Source organism: Equus caballus, chromosome 16 (genome assembly GCF_041296265.1).
Source record: "Equus caballus isolate H_3958 breed thoroughbred chromosome 16, TB-T2T, whole genome shotgun sequence".
NCBI lineage: Eukaryota > Metazoa > Chordata > Mammalia > Perissodactyla > Equidae > Equus > Equus caballus.
The window spans coordinates 15704870-15726857 of record NC_091699.1 but is presented as its reverse complement, the minus strand read 5'-3'; the positions used below and the strand labels follow the sequence as shown (position 1 = coordinate 15726857).

Here is a 21988-nt window from a genome sequence, read left to right as displayed (position 1 = left end):
ATTTTTTGATCGGGCTGTTTGTTTTTTTGTTGTTCAGTTGTGTGAGTTCCTTATATATTATGGAGATTAACCCCTTGTCAGATATGTAATTTGCAAATATTTTCTCCCAATTGGTGGGTTGTCTCTTTGTTTTGATCCTAGTTTCTTTTGCCTTGCAGAAGCTCTTCAGTCTGATGAACTCCCGCTTGTTTATTTTTTTCTTTTGTTTCCCTTGTTTGAGAAGATGAGGTATTCAAAAAGATCCTTTTAAGTTTGATGTCAAAGAGTGTACTACCTGTGTTATCTTCCAGGAGTTTTATGGTTTCAGGACTTATCTTCAAGTCTTTGATCCATTTTGGGTTTGTTTTTGTGTATAGTGTAAGATAATGGTACATTTTCATTCTTTTGAATGTGGCTGTCCAGTTTTCCCAACACCCTTTATTGAAGAGACTGTCTTTTCTCCATTGTATGTTCTTGGCACCTTTGTTGAAGATGTGTGGTTTTATTTCTGGGCTTTCAGTTCTGTTCCACTTATCTGTGTGCCTGTTTTTGTACCAGTACCATGCTGTTTTGATCACTATGGCTTTGTAGCACATTTTGAAGTCAGGAATTGTGATGCCTCCAGCTTTGTTTTTTTTTCCTCAAGAATGCCTTAGCAATTTGGGGTCTTTGATTGCCCCATATGAATTTTAGGATACTTTGTTCTATTTCCATGAAGAATGTCATTGGGATTCTGATTGGGATTGCACTGAATCTACAGATTGCTTTGGGTAGTATGGACATTTTAGCTGTGTTTATTTTTCTAACCCATGTGCATGGAATCTCTTTCCATCTCTTTATGTCATTATCAATTTCTTTCAGTAATGTCTTGTAGTTTTCGTTGTATAAGTCCTTCACCTCCTTGGTTAAATTCATTCCTAGGTACTTTATTCTTTTAGTTGTGATTGTAAGTGGAATTGTATTCCTTTTTTTTTTTTTTTTTTTTGGAGGAAGATTAGCCCTGAGCTAACATCTCCCGCCAGTCTTCCTCTTTTTGATGAGGAAGCCTGGCCCTGAGCTAACATCCGTGCCCATCTTCCTCTACTTTGTATGTGGGATGACTACCACAGCATGGCTTGCCAAGTGGTGCCGTGTCCACACCCAGGATCCTCACCCGTCAACCCCGGGCCGCTGAAGCAGAACATGTGCACTTAACTGCTGCGCCACCATGCCGGCCCCTGGAGTTGTATTCTTGAGTTCTCTTTCTGTAAGTTCGTTATTAAAGTATAGAAAAGCAACTGATTTTTGTAAGTTGATGTTTTACCCTGCAACTTTACTGTAATTGTTAATTATTTCTATTAGTTTTCTGATGGATTCTTTGGGGTTTTCTATATATAAGATCATGTCATCTGCAAACAGCAAGACTTTCACTTCTTCACTCCCTGTTTAGATTCCTTTTATTCCTTTCTCTTGCCTAATTGCTCTGGCCAAAACCTCCAGTTCTATGTTGAATAAGAGTGGTGATAGAGGGCATTCTTGTCTCGTTCCTGTTTTCAGGGGGATGGTGCTCAGTTTTTGCCCATTGAGTATGATGTTGGCTGTGAGTTTGTCATATATGGCCTTTACTATGTTGAGGTAATTTCCTTCTATGCCCATTTTGTTCAGAGTTCTTATCATAGATGGCTGTTGGATCTTGTCAAATACTTTCTATGCATCTATTGAAATTATCATGTGGTTTTTATTCCTCAATTTGTTGATGTGGTGTATCACATTGATTGATTTGCAGATGTTGAACCATCCCTGTGTCCCTAGTATATATCCCACTTGATCATAATGTGTGATCCTTTTGATGTATTGCTGAGTTCGGGTGCCAAAATTTTCCTGAGGATTTTTGTATCTATGTTCATCAGCAATACTGGCCTGTAGTTTTCCTTTTTTTGTGCTGTCCTTGTCAGGCTTTGGTATCAGAGTGATGTTGGCCTCCTAGAATGTGTTAGGAAGTGCTCCATCTTCCCTAATTTTTTAGAATAGCTTGAGCAGGATAGGTATTAAATCCTCTCTGATAATTTGGTAGAATTCCCCAGGAAAGCCATCTGGTCCTAGGGTTTTATTCTTTGGGATGCTTTTGACTACTGTTTCAATCTCTTTCCTTGTGATTGGTCTATTCAGATTATCTGTTTCTTCTTGGTTCAGCTTTGGGAGGTTGTAAGAGTCTGAGAATTTATCCATTTCCTCTAGATTATCTATTTTGTTGGCATATAGTTTTTCATAGTATTCTCTTATAATCCATTGTATCTCTGTGGTGTCCATTGTTATTTCTCTGCTTTCAGTTCTGATTTTATTCATTTCTAATAAAGAGCTTTCTCTCTTTTTTTCTTTGTTAGTGTGGCTAGGGGCTTGTCAGTTTTATTTATCTTCTCAAAGAATCAGCTTTTTGTTTCATTGATACTTTCTACTGCCTTTTTTGTTTCAATAGCATTTATTTCTGCTCTGATTTTTATTATTTCTCTCCTTCTGCTGACTTTGGGCTTTATTTATTCTTCTTCTAATTCAGTTAGGTGTAATTTGAGATTGCTTGTTTGGGATTTTTCTTGTTTGTCAAGGTGTGCCTGTATTGTGATGAATTTCCCTCATAATACGACTTTTGCTGCATCCTGTGTGAGTTGGTATGGTATGGTATCATTTTCATTTGTCTCCAGATATTTTTTGTTTTCTCCTTTAATTTATTCAATGATCCATTGCTTGTTCAATAGTTTGTTGTTTAGTCTCCACATCTTTGTTCCTTTCTCAGCTTTTTTCTTGTAATTAATTTCTAGCTTTATAGCATTGTGATCAGAAAAGATGCTTGTTATTATTTCAACTCACTTAAATTTATTGAGGCTTGCCTTGTTTCCCAACCTGTGGTCTATCCTTGAGAATGTCCTGTGTGCACTTGAGAAGAATGTGTATTCTGCTGTTTTTGGATGGAGTGTTGTATATATGTCTATTAAGTCCAACTGGTTTAGCTTTTCATTTAATTCCACTGTTTCCTTGTTGATTTTCTGTATGGATGATCTATCCAAGGATGTGAATGGAGTGTTGAGGTCCCCTCCTCTTATTGTGTTATTATTAATATCTTCTTTTAGGTTTGTCAATGGTTGCTTTGTGAACTTTGGTGCTCCTGTGTTGGGTGCATAGATATTTATAAGTGTTATTTCTTCTTGATAGAATGTCCCTTTGATCATTATATTCTGCCCCTTTTTATCTCTCTTTACCTGTCTTATCTTGAAGTCTGCTTTGTCTGATGTAAGTATTGCAACACCTGCTTTCTTTTGTTTGCCATTAGCTTTGAGTATTGTCTTCCATCCCTTCACTCTGAGCCTGTGTTTGTCATTGGAGCTGAGATGTGTTTCCTGGAGGCAGCACAGTGTTGGATCTTGTTCTTTAATCCGTCTTGCCACCCTGTGTCTTTTTATTGGAGAATTCAATCCATTTACGTTTAGGGTGATTATTGATATATGATATATGATGCTGTCATTTTGTCACTTGTTTTCTGGTTCTCCTGCATTTCCTTTGTTTCTCGTCCTGTGTGTTTTGGTCACCCCATTGAATTATGTAGTTTTTTATGATGTGTTTATTTGTTTTCTCCTTATTTATTCTTTGTGTCTGTGTTCTGCTTTTTTGTTTAGTGGTTACCATGAGTTTTGTATTCAGAATCTCATGTATAAGATAGTCCATTTTCTGATGGCCTCTTATTTCCTTAGTCTAAACCAATGTAGTCCCTTGCCTCCTCCTCTCCTAAGTTGTTTTTCTCACATCTTATTCCATCTTGTGTTGTGAGTTTATGGTTAAAAATGACAAGATTTCCTTTGTTTTTGGTGTTTTCCTTCCTTTTATCTTTAATGCTATACTTGAGTATTTGCTGTCCTATTCTGATTCTGTCTACCTATTTATCTCCTTACTCCGTGCTTTGTGACCCTTTTGTCTGCTTTTTTTTTTTTTCAGGTATGAGGGCCTTCTTGAGGATTTCTTGGTGTGGGGGGCAGTTTGTGGCTACAAAGTCCCTTACCTTTTGTTTGTCTGGGAAAGTTTTTATTTCTCCATCATATCTGAAGGATATTTTTGCTGGATAGAGTATTCTTGGCTGAAAATTTTTGTCTTTTAAAAGATTTGAATGTGTCATTCCTTTCTCTCCTAGCTTGTAAGGTTTCTGCTGAGAAATCCTCTGAAAGCCTGATAGGGGTTCCTTTCTAGGTTATTTTCTTCTGCCTTGCTGCCCTTAGTATTCTTTCTTTGTTGTTCATTTTTGCCAGTTTTACTACTATATGCCTTGCAGTCGGTCTTTTTACATTGACATATGTAGGAGATCTGGAAGCTTCTTCCACATGGATTTCCCTCTTTTTCCCTAGGTTTGGGAAGTTCTCTGCTATTATTTCTTTGAACATGCTTTCTGCTCCATTCTCCTTCTCTCCTCCTTCTTGAATACCTATAATTTTTATGTTGCATTTCCTAATTGAGTCAGATATTTCTTGGAGACTTTCTTCATTTCTTTTTAGTCTTAATTCTCTCTTCTCGTCTGTGTGGAGCGTTTCAACATGTTTATCCTTGATTATGCTGATACACTCCTCAATGATGTCTACTCGAGCTTTCAGGGAATCTGTATTCTGTTTTATCTCTTCCATTGTGTCTTTCGTCTCTAACATTTCTGATTGATTCTTCTTTATAGTTTCAGTCTCTTTTGTGCAGTAGCTTCTGAACTTGTTGAATTGTTTCTCTACATTTTCTTTTACCTCATTGAGTTTTTTGATGATAGCCATTTTAAATTCATTATCATTTAGATTACATATTTCTGTGTCCTCAGGACTGAATTCTAGGTACTTGTTTTCTCTCTGGTCTGGAGATTTGATATAATTTTTGATATTGCTAGAAGGGGTGGCTTGGATCTTACGCATCCTGTTATTATTTGGTTGCAGTTACCACCTATCACCACTGGGTGTGGGTCAAGAGCAGCGTATTCTGAGCCCTCTGCCTTCAGCTGAGATACCAGGCAGTGGAGCCAGCACGGGGCAGGTTGGAGGAGGAGCACTTTCTCCTACATGCACTCTGGGCTTTCTCACTCTGCTCTCACTATTTGCTCTCCTGGGGTGTTGGCTTGACAAGGTCACCCCCCTACGAAAGCTCTCGCCCCAGTAGAGGGCTTCCCTCTAGGTTGCATGGGTCCTCAGGGGTCCTTGATGTTCCCACGAACAAACGTCCTCTCCCCTATTCCTTCCCTCTCAGAGCCTCCCACGGTCACGGATTGCAGTCTTTAGGGGAGAGGATTAAGTTCTCTCTTACCCCGTTCCAGCTCCTCTGAGGGGGGCCCCAGCCTCTCCGCCCTCCTTGGTATGGCTGCGTGTCTCTCCAACCTTTTGGTGTTGTGTTAGGATGTCCTCTGCTGGAGTATGGATGTCCGTTTTCGTCGTATGTTGGAGGGGAGAGAATCCCAGGCAAGTTCACTCCACCGTGATGCTTACGTCACTCAAGAAAAGCATCTCTTAATTTTTTTTTTTTGTTTCTCTGATCTTCAGATTGGCGGATTTCTATTGCTCAGTCTTCTACTTCACTGACTTTTCTGTCATTTGTAATATTTCTGTTAAGCTCATCCAGTGAATTTTTGTTTCACTTGTTGCATTTTCAGTTCCAGAATTTACATTTGGTTCTTTTTTCCTATTTGTTCATTTATTACAAATATATTTTCCTTTAGATTCTTGACCATAGTTAAACTAGCTATTTTTAAATTCTAATCTGCTAATTTCAACATCTGGATCATCTTGGGATCAGTCTCTATTGATTGTCTTTTCTCTTGAATATGGTTCACATTTTTCTGCTTTTTGGAATTTGGGGTTATATTCTACACATTGTGAATGATATATCATAGGGACTCACTTCTGTCATGTTTCTCTGAAGATTATTGTGTAGTTGGCTTTTTTTAAAGCAGGTAGTTAACTTTGCTGGACTCAGCATTCAAACTCCATCTTTCCAGTGTGGGCAGCAGCTTAAGTCTCTGTTCAGTTCTTAAGCTTTGCTAGGCTGCTTGGCATCTGCCCCACACATGTGTAGTTCAAGGGGTTCCAGATATTCAGCAGAGTGTATGTGCAGAATTTAGGCTCCCCCTCTGCATCTGTCTCTTTTCTGGGATTTCCCACCTCACTTTCAAGCTTCTGTGGTCACTCCAAATTCTGTGCTCATTCAGCAGGATGCTGCTGGGGCCTGTCCTCAGGCAAAAAAAGAACATTAAAAAATGAGAGACTCACCTAATGCCATTCCTTTCTTTCAAATGCACCTGTATCTTCCATTTCTGTCTGCTTCTGGTTGCTCTCCAGTGCCTTCAAGTGGTTGTAATTTATAGTTGATCCAGAGTTTATGGTTGTTACTTGTAGGAGAATTGGTCCAGTGGGAACTAGTGAGCTATTACCAGAAGCTGCAAGATTTCCATGTCATGACTCATAGGATTTTTTATTTTTCTTATTAGATTTACTATCATTATACAAGTACTAGGGAAAGTTTTGGGTTGTTAGGCATTTGAAAGCCTTAAAAAGGAAAATGAATATGTTAAATTAATAATCGCAGTTTAAGTTAGTTTAGGGGAATTAACTAAGTTGTAAACGAGGCTGACTGAGGGATTTTTTTGGTCTGTTCACAATTTAATTCAGTAAACATTACTCAAAGGCCCCTTTTCAATTGGTTGTTTACTTTTACCAGTCTTAGAAATGGAACTTAAAAACCTAAGGAAAACCCAGTTTTTAGAGTTATTTCTTTAATAAACTACTAGTTTAATAATGGTAAACATAAATAGTCTTTTTATTCACAAAGGTACCCTCAGAGGCAGCAAAAAACTCCAATAAGGAACTTGGGGTTTGGGGTGGAGGGCATCAAATTAAACCTGTCACTACAGACCAGTGCTGTGGGAGAGGCAAGCACAGGGGCCATGGGAGCACATGGGAGGGGGGATTAAATCAGGCCTTGGGTGTGGCTGGGAGATTGGAGGATGTTTCCTGGAGGAGCTGACACCTGGCAAAGAAGGAGAGGGAGACGGCACCCCTGGCCAGGGCTAGGGTGGTGTGGAGAATAGCACCTGTGAGAACATGGAGGCCTGAAAGCGCATGGTCCACTAGGGAAACTATAAGAAGTTCATTTTGGCTGAGAGAAAGATATTGGGAGGTAAGCTCAGGAGCTTGACCTTCATCCTAAAAGCTGAGGGAACACCATCAAAAGTGAAAAGACAACTCACAGAATGGGAGAAAATTTTTATAAAGCATATATCTGATTAGGGACTTGTATCTAGAATGTATAAAGAGCTCTTGCAACTCAGTAATAAAAAGGCAATCGAATTAAAAAATGGAAAAAGGATCTGAATAGACATTTGTCCAAATAAGATAAACACGTGGCCAATAGGCACAAGAAAAGATGCTCAGCATCATTAGACACCAGAGAAATGCAAGTCAAAATCACAATGAAATACCACTTCAGACTCACTAGGATGGAAAAATTGGAACCCTTATGCACTACTGTACAAATATAAAATTGTATAGTCAACTTTGAAAAAGGCTGGCTGTTCCTCAAAAGGTTAAACATAAAGTTACCATATGACCCAGCAATTCCGCTCATAGGAATATATATCCAAGAAAGATGAAAACATATGTCCACACAAAAACTTGTACACAAATATTCATAGCACCATTATTCATAGTAGCCAAAAAGTAGAAAGGGCCATCAACTGATGAATACATAAATGAAATGTGTATCCATGTAATGGAATATTATTCGGCAATGAAAAGGAATGAAGTACCGATACATGCTACGACATGGATGAATCAGTCACAAAAGGCTACATATTGTCTGATGCCATTTATATAAAATATCCAAAATATGCAAATCCATAAATACAGAAAGTAGATTGGTGATTGTAAGGGGATGGAAAGGGGGGAATTGGGATTGACTACTAAGGTCTGTGGTTTCTTATTGGGGTGATGGAAATGTTCTGGAATTAGTGCTGATGGTTGCACAACTCCAAATATATTAAAAGCCAATGAGTTGTACGCTTTAAATTGGTGAATTGTATAGTATGAGAATTATACCTCAATAAGATTGTTATAATGAGAAGTAAGATGGATGTAGTTTCAGAATAAAGGACAGTTTTTTAAACTGAGTAAATTTAGTTTTATGAAATACTAAAAAAAAGAAGCTGATGGGAACCATTGAACCCTAGCAAGGACTATGTGCAGAGGAAGGCCTATGGGAAAAGACCATCTCTGGGTACGGATTGGCTGAGGAGCTAAAACACACTCCTGGAGCAGTTAGGTGGGACTAGGGGAGGTGCTACTGACTCTAGTGGTGGAGGATGCTCCAGAGGAGGCTGGCTTGTGTTTACCATGGAATCACATAGGAGATGAGGCTGGCCAGCTCTCCCCTGTCTTCCCAACCCTCCCCATTAAAATCAGTTGGAAAAGCCCCTAATTATATTGTGATTATTATGAATACAGAACTGGTTTTTCCCTTGGTGTGTCTTCTCTTTTCTCAGATTGGAAGGGATCGGTCACTGAACTTTGACCCCTGCTGCATCAGCTACTTTACTAAAGGGGAGTACATTTTGTTGGGGGGATCAGACAAGCAAGTGTCCCTTTTCACCAAGGATGGAGTGCGGCTTGGAACTGTTGGGGAGCAGAACTCCTGGGTGTGGACGTGTAAAGTAAAACCTGATTCCAACTATGTGGTAAGAAGAGGAAGTTCATCGTGTTAGGCCATTGCCTGAGTGGGCACTGAATATCAGCCGTGTTTAGCCAAGTTGGATCATTGATGTTTGTTCCTGACAAATGGGTGGGTAGACTTTTTATCCACAGAGAGCTGGAAATTGCCAACTCTCTTTCCCTACAGGTGGTAGGCTGCCAGGATGGCACCATTTCCTTCTACCAGCTTATTTTCAGCACAGTCCATGGGCTCTACAAGGACCGGTATGCCTACAGGGATAGCATGACTGATGTCATCGTGCAACACCTGATCACCGAGCAGAAAGGTAAGAGGCAGGTGAGGTTGGAAGGGTTGCTCACAGGGCAAGTGAAATGATAGGAAATGTTTCTCCTTGGTCTTTTAGAAACACATTGGACCACTGGTTCTTGGTTTTTTTGTGTGGAGGGGAGAGGGGAGGAGGTAGATGTCTCTGAGAATCCAGTAAAAGCAATAAACCCTATCTCCAAAAACAAAATGCACAGACTCACAAAATTTTTCAGATAATTGCAAGGGGAACATGGAGTCCCTGACTAAGGAAAGATAATGTTTAAAAAATCAAAGCCAGGCTGACTGACCTGCAAGGGTCTTTTTTTTTTTTTTAAGGATTGGCACCTGAGCTAATATCTGTTGCCAGTCTTCTTTTTTTTGATGAGAGTATCTCCTTTAGCTTTTAATTTCTCTGCCTTCTACCTAACTTAACCACCTCTGGCTAGACCTGGATTTTTTTTTTCTTTGACAGTTCGGATTAAATGCAAAGAGCTTGTCAAGAAAATTGCCATCTACAAAAATCGATTAGCTATCCAACTGCCAGAGAAAATCCTCATCTATGAGTTGTATTCAGATGACTCGTCAGACATGCATTACAGGGTGAAGGAGAAGATTGTCAAGAAGTTCGAATGCAACCTCTTGGTGGTGTGTGCTGACCACATCATCCTCTGCCAGGTGGGCAGCTGCAGGTTGTAGGTGTTGGGCTGAATACACTTCATGATTCTCCCAAGGATAAGGTACCCAGCTCATGGTTTTAAAATTGTTCACTAGGAAACAAGTCCCTTTCCATCAAACTCAGTGGCTGTTGATTGCTTTTGTTTTATTGATATCTAGGTGATTCAGACTCTACTAGAAAGTCATGTACCATAAACTGGAAAATACGTTTTTGTATTGCAAAACACTTTGTTATACTGGAATTATATATATTTTAATGACTTATAGCATAAATTGATATCCCGCAAAATAAAGATCGATTTTTTTTGGTAAACATATGCATAAAAATGGATATATCTTTCAGTTAAACAACAAATAAATTTATGATATCAACTCAAAAATAGTAAAGGAAGTTTTACTTCCTGAGAGATTTTTTTCATAGAAAAAATTTTCTCAACTTTAAAGCTTCCTAGAAAATGTCTAGGGCAATGCCAAGAGAATTTAGAAAGACTGAAAGAAGGCCAGCTCAGCATCTTTCTTGAAAGTAGAGGTGGATTTGGTTTCATGAAACTAGGCCTATTGGAAGTGATAAAGTGGAACAAATCCTTTAGAGATCTCTGTAATGTAAAATATTCTTAAAATCTTTCTCAAAGTCTAGAACTTCAAGCAGTTTAGGGGTGCCACAGGTTGTGGGATAGGTGTGCCAGATAGGTGTGCTTTTGGGTGCTGCCTCTCCTGTGGCTGCCTGAGGTCTGCATAGAAGATCTGAGGCTGAGCTGGGCTCCATGGGGAAGACTTGTGTGAAGGATTGATGGTGCCGGCCATGGAGCTAGGTGGAGTTGGATATATACTGAATGAATAGGTATTGTTCGTCCCTCAGGTGAAGGAAGACCCCTTTAAGAGGCCTGGGAACACTTATTCTGTTGTTGAGTGTCCATGCAGAGCTGGGTTTGCTTTCTAGGAGAAACGGCTGCAGTGCCTGTCCTTCAGTGGAGTGAAGGAGCGGGAGTGGCAGATGGAGTCGCTCATTCGCTACATCAAGGTGATTGGTGGCCCTCCAGGAAGGGAAGGTCTGTTAGTGGGCCTGAAGAATGGACAGGTGAGTGCTCCCTCGTGTCTCCCATCAGGCTGATTATCTGCATGCAGACACAGGCAACCAGACTGATTATGACCCTGGATGAGTTCCCAGGGCAGGAAAAGTGTCATCCCCCCGCTATGGGCACAATGGAGGGCAGCCCAGAGTTTCATTTTTTGAGGACAGCTGTAGGCCAAAAGTGCAGTGGTCCTCAGACTCACAGCCTGCGGCATTCTGGCAGAGTTCGTGCTATAGCTTCTGGGCTGCCCGTAGAGTGGATTAGTGGGTTTAGGGTCACCCAGAAGATGGGAGATTTGATGGAGATGCAGTTTCAGTGACTTGCTAGAGATGGGGGCAGAGATCATTCCTTAGGTCAGATCCCTAGCAGGACAGTGAATGGATTCAGGCAGCGTGTTCTAGCTTGTGACTTAGAGGCTTCAGGTCCTCAGGCTACTACTAGATGTTATAAGAAAAATGAGTCCTTTGCTCAAATAGATGTGCAAAATCTAGATTACACAAAGTTAAACAGATGTGTGTGTGTGTGTTCTTTGTGCAAAATAAGAATTCTAAGTGGGCTACATGGAAATTTGAAAGTGAAAATATAACTGCCTTAGCCTGAGAGCCAAGCTGTCTAGCAGATGGCCTGTGGCTGAGGCTTGTCAGGCCTATTCTGGAGAGGGATGTCATGGAGGATGAGATTAGAAGGGGCCATAGAGTAGCAACACCAAAGAGAAGAAAGCCCGCTTCTTTCTCCTAGTCAGCTGTCACTTCCAGTGTACGGCCTGAGAGCATGGCTTTGGGGGCAAGTCAACCTGGGGTCATGTTCGTGCTTAGGTACTCACTAGCTGTGTGACTCTGGGAAAGTCGCTTCACCCCTCTGAGGCTCAGGTTTTATAAATGAGGATAATACCACATGTTTTACAGGGTTGTCAAAAACAGTCAATAACTGATAACTGTCACCATCACCATCATCATGTTTTGCTCTGGTTATACCAGATGTCTTGTCAGTTTTTACAGTAGCCTCTTTCTGTTAGTTTGTGACTCGAATCTTGCTAGATGGTTTAGTGTGGGTAATGATAATAAACCCCCACTCAAGCAGAAATTGTCGTGTCTTGGAGCCTGTCATTACTTTGGGGAGCTCTGATGAATCACACTTCTGGTCTCCTAAAGCTGAACCTCCACGCCTTTTCTTTCGATGAGTCCTCTTCTCTGCACGGAGCCTCTGGTGAAGTTGGTGGGAGTTGTTCCTGTAGAACACATGGGATTCCAACAGCCTGGCGGTGTTCCAGGGTCTTGTTGCCATGGTGACTCACACTTTTTCTCTGAAATTTTGCCAGATCCTGAAGATTTTTGTGGACAATCTCTTTGCAATCGTCCTGCTGAAGCAGGCCACAGCTGTGCGCTGCTTGGACATGAGTGCCTCCCGCAACAAACTGGCTGTGGTGGATGAAAACGACACATGCCTGGTGTATGACATCCACACCAAGGAATTGCTTTTTCAGGTGAAGTCTCAGAGAATGCCCAGGACATGGTCTTTTGATTAGAGACCCTCTTCTAGCTTCTGTCCCTGCAGGAAGGGCTCACACTCTGGCTCCCAGGTGGGTCTCTGGGAGGAGCAGTGAGATGTAGGGGTGTAGGGGCAGAGCAGGGGTGCAGAATCTGAGAGGCCCCTGGGCATAGGCTGACCCTCCCACACACGAGCTGCAGGAGCTGGGTAAGCCTCTTTGAACTTTGGTTTCCTCGAAGGTAAGATGGGCAAGTAACACCTTACAAGGTTACTGTGAGCAATAAATAAATAATAATAAATCTAAGTGGGGTATGTTGCAGGCTCTCTGTGCATGGGTTAATGTGATGATGATTTTGAAAAAGTCTGCTTCTCAGCTACTGGGGGCTTGCCTATATCTGTGCATGACCTAAGATACAGTAAGGAAACAGGACCAGTTTTGTCATTTCAGAGAAGGGAAAGGATGAGTGGAAGCCCTCCCTTCTACTTATTTCACAAGGATGCTATAAGAGCCAGCAAAATGTGAACTGTTTTGGGGGACAGGCGTTGTTTACACACCACTTGGTCCTGTGGCTGGAGGAAGTGGGAAGTGTGTCACTGGAGAGAGCCCAAAGGCTCTGTGCCCAGCACCTGGCCAGCTTTCTACTGGACTCAGCACTGCTCTCTGCCTGTTTAGGGCTTTGTAAGTGGTCAGGGCCCATTTTCCTGAAGTGAGTGCCTCCCAAAGCTGAAACCTCCCCTGACCGGCTCCCTTGGCCACTACAGGTTTCCCAATATTGTGGGAAGATTGAGGTTCCCTTACCAGGGTTCCCCCTTGTCCTCAGCAGCAGAATCAGCAGGGCGGAGGGGTGCTAGAGTAGGGAGCTACCTTGGTCATTTGGAAAGGACTACCTGGCTACCAGAAGCCCAAGGCTGCAACTGGCTCAGTTGATAACCACTCACTCACATCACTGGGAAGGTAGAGTGGTTTAGGTGAAAGAGCATGGGCTTTGCCTTCAGACAGACCTGGGCTCCAGTCCTGCCTTCATTACTTACTGTGTGATCTTGAGCAAGTTAGTGAACTTCTCTGAGCCTCAATTTCTCCTTACCTCTAAAATGGAACTGACAATTACCCCCTCTCAGAATTGCTACAGGACTAAACAAGATACCATTAGTGCCTTGCTCAGTGGCTGGCACAAAATAGGGCCCTCCATGTTCCTTCTCTTCTGCCCTACCTCAACACCATGCCTGAAGGTAGATTAGCTGCCCCAGTTGTGACTCTGTGTCTTAGCCTAGACTCATATAGGAAGGGAAGGGGGGGTGTCCTTCCCAGTCCCCAGTGAGGGTTCAGTAGTGGGCTCAGGGAGGTAATTCTCAGACTTGGCCAGGAGACATAAGTATTCTCAGCTTTTTCTCCTCTCTACTGCCCCTGCCCTCTTTACATGAAAAGAGCTGTATTTTTTTTCCTCATTATAAGAGGAATACATGCTCATTATAAGAGATTCAGATATTGTAAAAGATTCTAGGCAGGAAGGTATGAACATCTGCTGGTCCCGGGGCTCAGAGCCACGCAGAAAACTGGGAGGAGGTGGGCAGGGGTGCCTGCCTCCCAGGGTGGCTTTTTACAGTGTGTGGATTATAAATGCAGAGACAATATATTATTTTCTAACTTTAAAAATAACTCACTGTTCTTTTTCTTATTATAAAACACAGTAGATGTTCATGACTAAAAGAAAATTTCAGACAAACAAAAAACGTAGAAAATAAAAGCACACACAATTCTAGCCACCCCAAAACAATCACTGTTAATTCTTTGGAATATGTCCCTTTACACCTTCTTCTATGCATAGCTATGAATACTCATTGTTTAACAGAAGTAGAATTCACTTTGCTGATTTTCTTATGTATTATGTAGTGATTAATATTTGGAGATAATCTTTTTCAAAAGTAACGTTTGCTTATTAAAAAATTCCAACATACACAAATCCACAGAAGAGCTTGCCTCTATGCCTCTCTCCATTTCTTCTGATTCCCTTTTCCTCCCTTTCCCTCCATCCCACTGTTAGCAATTTAGCTTAACCCAGGTTTTAAAAAGGGTACTTGACTGAATGTGGGAATGGTGCCAAAGCCCAGGGTGGTTGTCACAGGATCCTCACCATCCCTGTCCCTCAGGAACCGAATGCCAACAGCGTGGCCTGGAACACCCAGTGTGAGGACATGCTCTGTTTCTCAGGAGGAGGCTACCTCAACATCAAAGCCAGCACCTTCCCCGTGCACCAGCAGAAGCTGCAGGGCTTCGTGGTCGGCTACAATGGCTCCAAGATCTTCTGCCTCCATGTCTTCTCCATGTCGGCCGTGGAGGTGCCGCAGGTAACCTGGGGGCACGAGCCAGCTCTAAGCAGGGGCAGGGCAGACAAAACCAGGAAAGCCAGGCCCCTCACTGGTGCTTTGGCGAGGAGAGAAGGAAGAGAGACAAGAGTGGCAGCTGTGTTGTCATGGAAGGCACTCTGGATTTGAACCTGAAACCCTGTCTCTACCCCATGCAACCTGTGTGTCTTTGGGCAGACAGCTCAACCTCACTGAGCCTGCATTTCTTTCTGATCCCTCTTCCTTGGTAGGGATGGGGAGGGGTATGCAGGGTTGTCTATCAGCAGACAGAATGTGTTTCACTGACAGCTGTGCTGGGCACAGAGTGAAGCAAGCCAACAAAGCTGGAAGTCCAGCAGAGTGTCTGCACAGGTGCATGAGGTGGGTGGCATTTGTGAGAGAAAGAGAATCTGAGTGAGATGGGGTGTCGGGGCTGAGGTCTGTGAGCCAAAAAGGGAGCATGGGACTATCTGTACAAATCCTTCAAACTAGGAGGAGGCCAGAGCAGAAATGAGGGGCTGTAGCCTGGAGCTTTGGAATGGAGGAGGGCAGGAACGTAGACAGGAGGACAGAGATTGACAACCTTAGTCAGGGCTGGCCTAATCACAGCTGTCCCAGCTGCTGTCTGCTCCAAGGTGCATCGTGCCCACTGTAGAACTCTCACAAAATGCAGACGAGCACCTAGGAGAGACTAGCCCTCAGAATCCCATCCTCAAGAAAGAATCAGTCTTAAAGATTTTGAAATATATCTACCCAGACCTTTTCTATGCATAGTATGCAATTTGAGTCTATGGTTTTATATAAACATTTTAAACAAAAGTGTAGTCATCATAAATATTGTTTTGTGATTTTATCTATAAGTATTGCTCCTGTAGATGAAATTTCAGATCTACTGTACTTTACTGAATGTGGATCATAAATAAGAGAGAGACTTTTAATCACCTTCATTACCATCTTCTAATTTAACCTAACATTTACATATTACTTTGTATGAATTATTGGCTATCAACTAGCAGTCTGGCTTTTTCACTCAGCAATGTACTGGAAACATGGCTCCATGTCAATAAATGTACTTCTCTAGAATTTTTAATTACTAAGATGGTTGTAGATTCACATATAGTTGTAAGAAATCATACGGAGATCTGTTGCACAACTTGCCAAGTTTCCCCCATTGGTAACAATTTGCAAAATTACAGTACAAATTTATCATCTGTGTAGGTTCATGTATCCACCACCAACCTACAAGATCCCCAGTGTTGGGTTGCCCTTTTATTATAAGCACACCCCTCACCCTGTTCCCCTACCCCCGGCATTGTTTTTAATTGCTTTTTATTCTGTCACATGGATGTTCCACAAGTTACTCAACCAGGACCTATTGTTGGACATTTATGCTGTTTACTGCTTTTTTGCTGTTGTAGATAGTGGACATCTTTCTAGCTAAGTCTTTCAACCTATCCCAGCTTAGCTCCTTGGTATAAACTCCTAGAAGTGAAATTGCTGGGTCAAAGGCTATGTACATTTGAAAAATTTTTAGACTTTTCCAGATTGCCCTTCAGCTATATTACATCAATCTACATTCCCTCCACGCACCTTGCCTTCACTCACTGTCCCTGGCTTGGCTTGTAAAGAATGGGGCTGGAGTCCCCTTCCTCCTCTAAATTGATGATATCCTTGTTCTTCATTGCTGCAAGAATTATTAGTGTCTGACACAGAGCAATTATTCAATAAATGTTAGTGGAATTCAGATCTGAGGAAAAGGAAAGAGAAAAAAAGCCAGAGAAAGAAGGGAGAAAAGTGGGTAGAAGTGGCAGCAGGAGGAGAGGCAAGAACAACGCCTGCTGGACTGTTTCCCTGCAGTCCTCATCTGCTCCCCATCCCACACCCATGTACCACATCCACCAGAAACCCAGTCCTCCCCCATCGTTCCAAACCAGCTGTGCTGATTGGAAGTTCTTCCCCCAAGACTGCCATCCTGACCTCAAAGATAAATACAGTTTGCTGTTCCTTGGCTTTGGCCAGCCAAGAGGAGCCGAAGGGGCGGCCTGGGGTTCCCTCTGCCAAGCCCTTAAGATTCAGAAGCCAGAGCCCCCCCAGGGCCATCCTGCTGATGCAGCAGGTCAGAACTGCCAAGGGTTAGGAAAGACAGACTCAAGACAAAGGCTATTTATCTGTCGCCTCTGCCTCCAGCCATCCCGTGGTTTTCGCCTAGAGAGGAGGGAGAAAGCATCATACACACTCTGGGGATTTCTGGTTTCCTTTCGAAATTTACATCATCTTGTGCAAGAACTGGTTTGTCAGGGCTGCCAAGTAGGCCAGCAAGCTCTAGTTCAGGCTTCTCAGGGTGGGTGGTGACTTCATGCTTGGAATGCAACAGTGAGATAAAGTGGAGCTCAGAGGGCATTTGTTCAGTTAGGATATTTTTAAAACTCCCACTCTCCGATTGCGCTTCCCAAGCAAGCCCAAATGTTAACCATTCATTGTATGCTCAATTCTGATGTGCCTGTCTGAGTCTCTGTCCCACCTTCCTGGGGCATTCAGCATGGCAAGAAATTGTACAGTTCAGGGGAAGGAGCACTGGCTTTGAGTTCTGGCTTAGGAACCGTTCACAGGTGTCACACACAGTGAGGCAGCCCCATCTGGAAGGAGGGATGGTAGGAAGGTTTCCAGCACCAGTCAGTCTAAACCAGCTATGACCTCAAACACTTCCTTTCACTCTCTGGAGTGTAATGCAGTGGGATTAAATATACCCATCTTTCTGGTTTTGTCTAGCCCAATTCCTATTATTATTAACCATCTTAAAATAGTAAACACTACAAAACAACTAAATTGGAATGGAAGGTGCTCACTAAAGGAGTTTAGAAAGGAAAGCTCATTGTGCATGGGGAGTTTGAGAAAGCTTCCAGGAGGTGGTGACACCTAATCTGAGCCCTGAAAGGTCTGGGAAGGCAGAAAGGAGCAGCAAGGGTGTTTCAAACAGAGAAAGGTCGGGGTGGGAACAAATCTGGAGAGTTCGGGAGATGATGATGAACTGGTGCTGAGAAAATAAAGAGGTAGTAATGGGCATGCTCACTTTTTGCTCTCACTTTATCGCTTTCAAAGCACTTCTCTTGTTTGCCCTTGGTAGCCTGTGGGCTGGGCAGGGCATCTAAACAGAAGTTAATCAGGTTAGCTAAAAAATCACACAGCCGTGATGTGTCTGACCCAGGCCTAGGGTTCTAGCTCAACTGCTCCCCAGTCCATACCCTGCTGCCCCGCTGAGAGGAGGGAAGGTGGATGGGGTGGCACATATGGTAGAAAAGATCAGCACTCAGAAGCAGCCACATCTTGCTGTCAGAGGGTAAAATGGCTTAAAAAGAAAAAAAATTCCTTCAACTCCAAAGCTGAAAAAGGAGACGGGAAATTTCAAAGATAGAGGCCCCAAATGGAGAAGACAGCACTTCCGGCTCTACATTTGGGAACCATTAGCACGGGGTCCTGGCTCACTGATCTCCACTGCCCAGGAATCCAGGAGGTGCACTTCCCTTCAGCTCACAGGCCGGCCTCAAACATGGGCAAGTCCTTTCGTTATTAAAGACACCCAGGCCTAGCTCAGACTTGTTCTCGTGTGTGCACACACACACTCACTCACACGCACACATACACATCCAGAGGCAGGAAGGAGCCTAGAACCTGGAGTCAGGTCACCCCGAGCTCCAGCCCCAGGTCTTCCATATGCCACTTCTGTGTCCTCAGATCAGTCAGTTGCCCTCTCTGAGTGTCAGCCTCCTGGGCTATAATCAGGGAGTGATAATACCTATGACACAGGGCTTTGAGGACAGATCCAAAAGCACTGTGTAAACCTAAGAAGAGAAGTTATTAGGAACCGTTCACAGGTGTCACACACAGCGAGGCAGCCCCATCAGGAAGGAGGGATGGTAGGAAGGTTTCCAGCACCAGAGAACTAGGAGAGGTGTGTCTAGAGCCTTCCTGGGTAACCTGGAGCAAATCTCTTACCTTTCTTGGGGTAGGGTTTCTCTGCCCTCTTTGTAAGAGGCCATTCCAGACCCCTTCCTCACAGTAAAGTTCATTCCCCCAGCAAGTAGACCGAGGACCTGCTGAGGAGGGTTACTACAACCCCACTGCTGCCCTCAGGCTGTGCACAGCCTTGCAGGGGAGACAGGCTTGTAATTACAACACAATCTGAGATCTGGACAAAGGGCAAAGGAAACTCAGACTCTTCCTTGAGGAGTCAGCAAAGACTTTCCAGAAGAGATGACATTTTCACAGTGACTTGAAAGCCAAATAGGTACTTTCCAGAGGGTGAGGAGGGGCAAAGCTATTCCAGATGAGGGTGACATCTTGTGGTAAGGCAGGACCGGAGGTGGAGGGGAGGATGGGCAGGAAGTTTGTGCTGCTGAGCACAATGGTTGGGCTCTGAAAGGAGGTGGCAGAATGGAAGGCACGTAGGGTGGGCTAGGGTGCTGCTGAGAAGGGTGCTGATGACACATTATAGTGTTGCTCTGCAGCCATTTGTAATTAAGTTGGTGCACACATCTGGAGTCAGGCTTTGTATGAATCTGACTCTTTCTATTACTCTGAAAGCAATCTTCTTTCCTTTTGATGAAATCCTGCAGTCTGCTCCGATGTACCAGTACTTGGATAGGAAAATGTTTAAAGAAGCCTACCAAATTGCTTGCTTGGGTGTGACAGACACTGATTGGCGTGAGCTGGCCATGGAGGCTTTAGAAGGATTAGAATTCGAAACAGCAAAGAAGGTAAGCATCTAGACAGCATGAGCTGGAATCTGGTCCTTAGAGGGTCCGTTGAAGGACAGAAGGGGGTCCAGGTGACATGTGGAGAGGCAGACACAGGCTCTAGTGCTCTGGAGTTAGACTGACCTGGGTGCAGATCTCAGCTCAGACACCTCCTAACCGTAAGCCTGGGCAGGCAACAGCCTTTCTAAGGTTGCTCGTTTGTAAAATTAGGGTGATGATTGGCCCCATTCTCACAAAGTTGTAAGTATCTAATGCAATAATGCCTGTAAAGCCTGACCCGGGAGAAGCATCTGATAGATTCTGGCTGTCACTCTTACTAGCTATCATTTATGTAAAGCACCTAGCTAAAAGCCTGGCACATAATAGGCAGTTCGTAAATGGTAGCTTTTATTATTGGTATAAGCACTTATTGGTGTTAGGCCATTTATTACACAATGCTGTTTTTCTTGGCACTCTGCTAAGTGTAGTGGAAGAGACAGTCGAGCTCTCTCACTCCCCACATAACTTCATGGCATGATTCGTGGCCTTGATTCACAGTGTCATTTCCTGACTCAGTCTATTAAAACAACAGAAATGGCTGAAAATATTTCACCCCTTTCTACACATTAGGAAAATCAGTATGTCTCTAAGTTAGGTTTCCATCTGGAACCTGAGGTAGGGGGAAGGAATGGCCTCCAACCCCCTCTACCTTACTTCTCCCTTCCCTCTTTACCTTCCCACAGCCAATTACTCCGATACTCATTTTGCCCATGCTGTTAAGCTGGTAGGGAAGGAGTTGCAGAGGTCTGTGATGCTGGCCCCATGCTGAGTCAAGACTCCTAGGCATGAAAAGAGTGGACCAAGACCAGACTAGAACTCAGAAGCCTGGTTGAGAACCAGCTCTGCCATGTACAGGCTAGATGACCCCAGGCAAGCCACTTCTCTCAGAGCCTTAGTTCTCCCATTTCTAAGGGGAGACACCATCGTGCCTGCCTGTCACAGTGTCACTAGGCTTAACTGCCACATTGTAAAAGGGATTCTAAAACTAAGAGTGTTTGTATAAATGCTAGCTGTTATCAAAACAAGTAAAATTATCGTTATATAATAATTATACTTATAAGTGTACTAAGTGTCAGAAAAGTGTTGATAGAAGAGTCCTTTAAGAATTCAAAGGAGGAAGGAAGCATTTCCATAGCTTCCCTCTCCTGCCTCACCCAGAAATGCCAGGAGGGATGAAGAATAACAAAGGATCCCTAGAATATGTTTTGTTCGTTTTTAGCCTGGAATGAAATTAAAAGTCTTCCTATAGGTTGTCGTCTCCTTACACCCAAGGATTAAACATCTACCTCCTCTTAGTATCAGCCGACACAGCCAAGCACTATTAGGAGCTTAGCAAATGTTTGGATGAAAACTGAAATGACCCTTCATTTGTTTAACCACCTCCCCCTCCCCGAGTCCTGTTATCCCCCAAACGCTCCCTGAGAACAGATATTACTGTATTAAAGCCACAAGATTTTGACCATAGACTAGAATTTGATCGTTATGTCCAGATCCCAAGTGCCCAGGCTTGCTTTTCTGCTTTGCCAAGTCACTCAGGCACACATGGAGGTGATTCCCAGCGGTAGACCGGTGTGCCCACTAGATGGCAGAGGAAAGCCGCTCAGCACCTGGGACCACTGTGCTGAGCAGAGCTGCAGATGCTTCCCTGTCCTGCACTTCCTCTGCTGAAGTTACTCATGGGCCTTGTGACTCTGACCACTCCGGCCAGGGCACCCCTGACTCTGCAGAATGTGTCAGGGCTGAAGGAACTTGGAAATGAATTTCTCAAGTCGCAAATCCTAGAATCCTAGCAGAGCAGAACTAGAAAGACCCTTGGAGAGGGCATCACTAGCTTGCCCCTTTCCATAAAGAAGACGTTGGGAGCCTGGTTCAGGGCTCCCCAGCTGGAAAGTCTCAGAGCTAGGACTGAGACCTAGAATGCTCGTTCTTTCCTCTCTGCCACTTTACCAGACATTACAAGTTGCCCCTTTAATGTTGCTTTAAGGAAGCTCAGATCTAGAAGCTTTATGAGATCTCCAGTGAGGAACATCGAAGCTCTTAGCCCTCTATCCCTTCGCTCATGTGATGCCTGCCTTACCCTTTCAAGGAAATTCCTCTCTAGGAGTACCTATTTGCCAGGTTCCTGCTCTGTGATGCTTTACTTAATCCTGCCTCCTGCCACTGCCTGCGCTCAGACAGTGGGTCTGTGCTCTCCAGGGCTTCTAGTTCAGACTTGTATAGCTCTTAGCTCAGGGAGATTTAATGGTCTGTTTAATCTGCCTTCCTCCCCTTTTAGCATATGGGCCCCTGATTTGCAGAAGGGAATGGGGGCCAAGTCATATTCATCCCTAGGTCCCAGCCCCTGACAGGATGCCTAGCCGTGTGGGATGAAAAGCTGAAGTCACATTGTGGTCATCTGTGAGGCAGCCAGAGGCCGGATGACTTGCTCATTTCCCCAAGTCTTTTTAGGATGGAAGATGTCATGCAGCTAAGTAGAGGCTGCAAGTGGCCAGGGTTGTTCTGTATTTCATATTCTGAGGGCTTCTGGATCTGTTGCCTCCTATAGAAGTGTGTTAACCCATTTCAAACAGGACAATGTAAAGAAACTCAGCTGGGTAGAAATGTTGACAATAAACCCACATGAAAATAGCCTGACAGGATGGG

The 21988-nt window shown here is 43.5% G+C and overlaps 1 protein-coding gene across 37 annotated transcripts in view; it reads left to right on the top strand.

Moving 5' to 3' along the window:
• IFT122 (intraflagellar transport 122) overlaps window positions 1-21988 on the top strand; it is a 74626-nt gene that overhangs the window by 26214 nt on the left and 26424 nt on the right. For 31 of the 37 annotated variants that reach the window (XR_011426817.1, XR_011426820.1, XR_011426821.1 and 28 more), the window contains 7 exons: window positions 8501-8692; window positions 8854-8992; window positions 9446-9648; window positions 10589-10726; window positions 12040-12204; window positions 14358-14555; window positions 19166-19306. Coding sequence is in view for 30 of the 37 variants with exons in the window: in XM_001491770.7 (XP_001491820.2) it covers window positions 8501-8692; window positions 8854-8992; window positions 9446-9648; window positions 10589-10726; window positions 12040-12204; window positions 14358-14555; window positions 19166-19306 (1176 nt within the window). In the remaining 7 variants the exon portion in view is untranslated. The remainder of the gene's footprint in view (window positions 1-8500; window positions 8693-8853; window positions 8993-9445; window positions 9649-10588; window positions 10727-12039; window positions 12205-14357; window positions 14556-19165; window positions 19307-21988) is intronic. The other 6 variants (XR_011426818.1, XM_070237218.1, XM_070237228.1 and 3 more) reach the window with 1 other exon arrangement.